Source organism: Hyalella azteca, unplaced genomic scaffold (assembly GCF_000764305.2).
Source record: "Hyalella azteca isolate HAZT.00-mixed unplaced genomic scaffold, Hazt_2.0.2 contig3459, whole genome shotgun sequence".
In the NCBI taxonomy this organism is placed as follows: domain Eukaryota; kingdom Metazoa; phylum Arthropoda; class Malacostraca; order Amphipoda; family Hyalellidae; genus Hyalella; species Hyalella azteca.
Window position 1 is genome coordinate 115,318 of NW_025933708.1, and position 3,342 is coordinate 118,659.

General features: G+C 44.4%; 1 protein-coding gene across 1 annotated transcript; it reads left to right on the forward strand.

Moving 5' to 3' along the window:
* The first annotated feature begins 274 nt into the window (after positions 1 to 274).
* On the forward strand, positions 275 to 2,420 carry LOC108674662 (mucin-2-like). The gene is made up of 3 exons (XM_018162623.2): positions 275 to 290; positions 778 to 2,084; positions 2,335 to 2,420. Exons 1-3 carry the CDS (start codon positions 280 to 282, stop codon positions 2,418 to 2,420), a joined length of 1,404 nt encoding a protein of 467 aa, XP_018018112.2. The 5' UTR covers positions 275 to 279.
* The last annotated feature ends 922 nt before the right edge of the window (positions 2,421 to 3,342 follow it).

Consider the following 3,342-nt stretch of genomic DNA (forward strand, 5'->3'; position numbering starts at 1 on the left):
CAATATTATGTACCACGTCGTTCAAATTATACAGAAATTCTAGGGTTTTGAAATATTGTGTAAATATTTTAGAAACACAAGCGTTGATCGAAAATAACGTTACTATAAATGAAAGTGATTACAAATATTACCCGACAATTTTTTATGGTGATTTGTCACTGAAAAAATATGTTCATAATAAAATTAACGGAAAATGAATTTCCTTGACAGATTCAAGCGGAAAAAGAAAAAACTTGGAATATTGAGGGCAGAATTTCTGAATACAATAAAAATGTTCAAATGCCACGAGGGTAAGCAAAATCAAGTTAAGAATTTAATTTATGGAATCCAATTTTAAAATACTTAGTTCGCTATGGTTTTCGCTAAGCCCACCGAGGCCAAGTTTAAATAGACATTCTAGACTTTCTTGCTCGGCATGACAAAATTATTTGCATGCCATAACAGAATTAAGTGTCTATGATATGCCAGACTTATTTGCATANTGAGATAAAATCTATTAGATTTTATCATATTAGATATTCGTAATTATTAGATTAGATTGAATACGATACAGTATTATATTAGATATTGTAAGTTAAAGTTAACTAATAAGTAATTTGTTGAATTGCAATTTCTTCTAAAAAATAATCATACAATGGCAGTACCAAGTTTGAATAATGCATGCTTGATATCAGAAATATCATTTCTTTATACACATAAAATATTACTATATTAATTTCACAAATGTATTCCAAATCTCTGACAAGGTTATCAAGTGTTCATGTTTCGTTTCAACAGGGTAACATATCAGGACAGCACAACGCTATGCTTCACCTGTCAAATGGATTTCTCATTCAGCGTCGCCACTGGGTGCTTGGAGTGTGACAATGACCCACTCCAAACGCACTGCGGTGCGTGCAGAACTCCCACTTTAAACCTAACCTTCACAGTGGACTACAAACTTCAGTTTTGCTTGACATGTCCGAGTACCAGCCCTACCACTACCATCAACCCTACCCCTACCACCAGCCCTACCACCACAACCAGCCCTACCACCACTATCAACCCTACTTCTACCACCAGCCCTACCTCCACAACCAGCCCCACCACTACCACCACCCCTACCACCACAACCAGCCCTACTACCACCACCAACCCTACCTCCACCACCAGCCCTACCACCACAACCAGCCCTACTACCACCACCAACCCTACTCCTACCACCAGCCCTACCACCACAACCAGCCCCACCACTACCACCAGTCCTACCACAACCAGCCCTACTACCACCATCAACCCTACCTCCACAACCAGCCCTACCACCACAACCAGCCCTACTACCACCACCAACCCTACCTCCACCACCAGCCCTACCACCACAATCAACCCTACCTCCACCACCAGCCCTACCACCACTACCAACCCTACCCCTACCAGCAGCCCTACCACCACTATCGACCCTACTCCTACCACCAGCCCTACCACCACCACCAGCCCTACTACCACCACCAACCCTACCTCTACCACCAGCCCTACCACCACAACCAGCCCTACTACCACCACCAACCCTACCTCCACCACCAGCCCTACCACCACTATCAACCCTACCCCTACCAGCAGCCCTACCACCACTATCGACCCTACTCCTACCACCAGCCCTACCACCTCCACAAGCCCTACTACCACAACTAACCCTACCTCCACCACCAGCACAACCACCACCACAAGCCCTACCACCAACACCAGCCCTACCACAACAACAAGCCCTACCACTACCATCAACCCTACCCCTACCACCAGCCCTACCACCACAACCAGCCCTACCACCACCACCAACCCTACCTCCACCACCAGCCCTACCACCACTATCAACCCTACCCCTACCAGCAGCCCTACCACCACTATCGACCCTACTCCTACCACCAGCCCTACCACCTCCACAAGCCCTACTACCACAACTAACCCTACCTCCACCACCAGCACAACCACCACCACAAGCCCTACCACCAACACCAGCCCTACCACAACAACAAGCCCTACCACTACCATCAACCCTACCCCTACCACCAGCCCTACCACCACAACCAGCCCTACCACCACCACCAGCCCTACCACCACCACCAGCCCTACCACCACCACCAGCCCCGTCCATTGCGTCAAGCCTGACATCCTCAACGCATGTTTAACCATTAAGCCTGACATCCTCAACGCATGTTTAATCGTCAAGCCTGACATCCTTAACGCATGTTTAACCATTAAGCCTGACATCCTCACCCCATGCTTAATTACCTTCTGTAGAACGATTTAATTTTGTGTCCTCTTATTCGGACACTAATTTGCTTGAATACTTCAAAGAGCTTCGTGGTACATCAAAGAGCTTCATGGACAAACACACTACAAAGGAGATAGTAATTGGATTCAGATATCAGCAGGAAGGTTGAATTTGAAATATAAAATTGACTTAGAATAAAGAATGCAATAGAAGTGTCGGAACTGAAGAAATAAGTCCACGGCCTGTTCCCGATTCTTGTGCTTTTCGTGACTTGATTCACAAGGGATCCGGCCTTTGGAACCCGATATTTCCCTAACTGACAATTGATTGAGATGGCTGCTGGACTTATTGCTGGTCCGTAAGTTGCTAGGCATTTCAGGACTGAACATATGCTCCTGCATAGCTACTTCTAGTCTGTTCTTGAAGGCGTTCATACTCGGAGCGTCAACGATGCTATGAGGGAGACTCGGTGACTCGGCCATTCCACATGTCGGTGACTCGAAGCGAGAAGAAATGTTGTCGCATGGATGTGTTGCAACGCAGTTTTTTTTAGTTTATAGCCGTGGCCCCTGGTGTTGGTTCTTGTTTTAAATTCTAGTAATCCTTCTGGGACCTTGTATAAGCCATGAGTATACTTGTATACTTCAATGAGGTCCCCACGCAGACGTCGATAACTGAGGCTTGGAAGCTTGATAATATTTAACCTTTCTGCATAAGGCTTGCTTTTAAATCCCGGAATTATCCTCATTACTTGCTCTAAATTACTTGCTTGCACGCGCGCTTTATTTAAACAATATTTTATGCTTCTTTCTGATTGAACGCACGAATAGAATTGTTCGTTCCTGCTTTTCAAACGAGTTTTGTTTCAACGTTGAGTTTCACTCAATAGTGCACTTATAACCTAGCTACTGTATACAAAATTCCATGCAAATTATAATTGGATCGTAGAACTAATCATAATGGATTGTAGTAACAGCAAAAAATTAATCGAAGAGGAGATATTTAAGACGAATATTACCTAGAATGATCTAGGAAATTTGCTTCGTAATCTTTTCTAGAATTTAGGTGATGACGGGATTATTGGTAAAAAT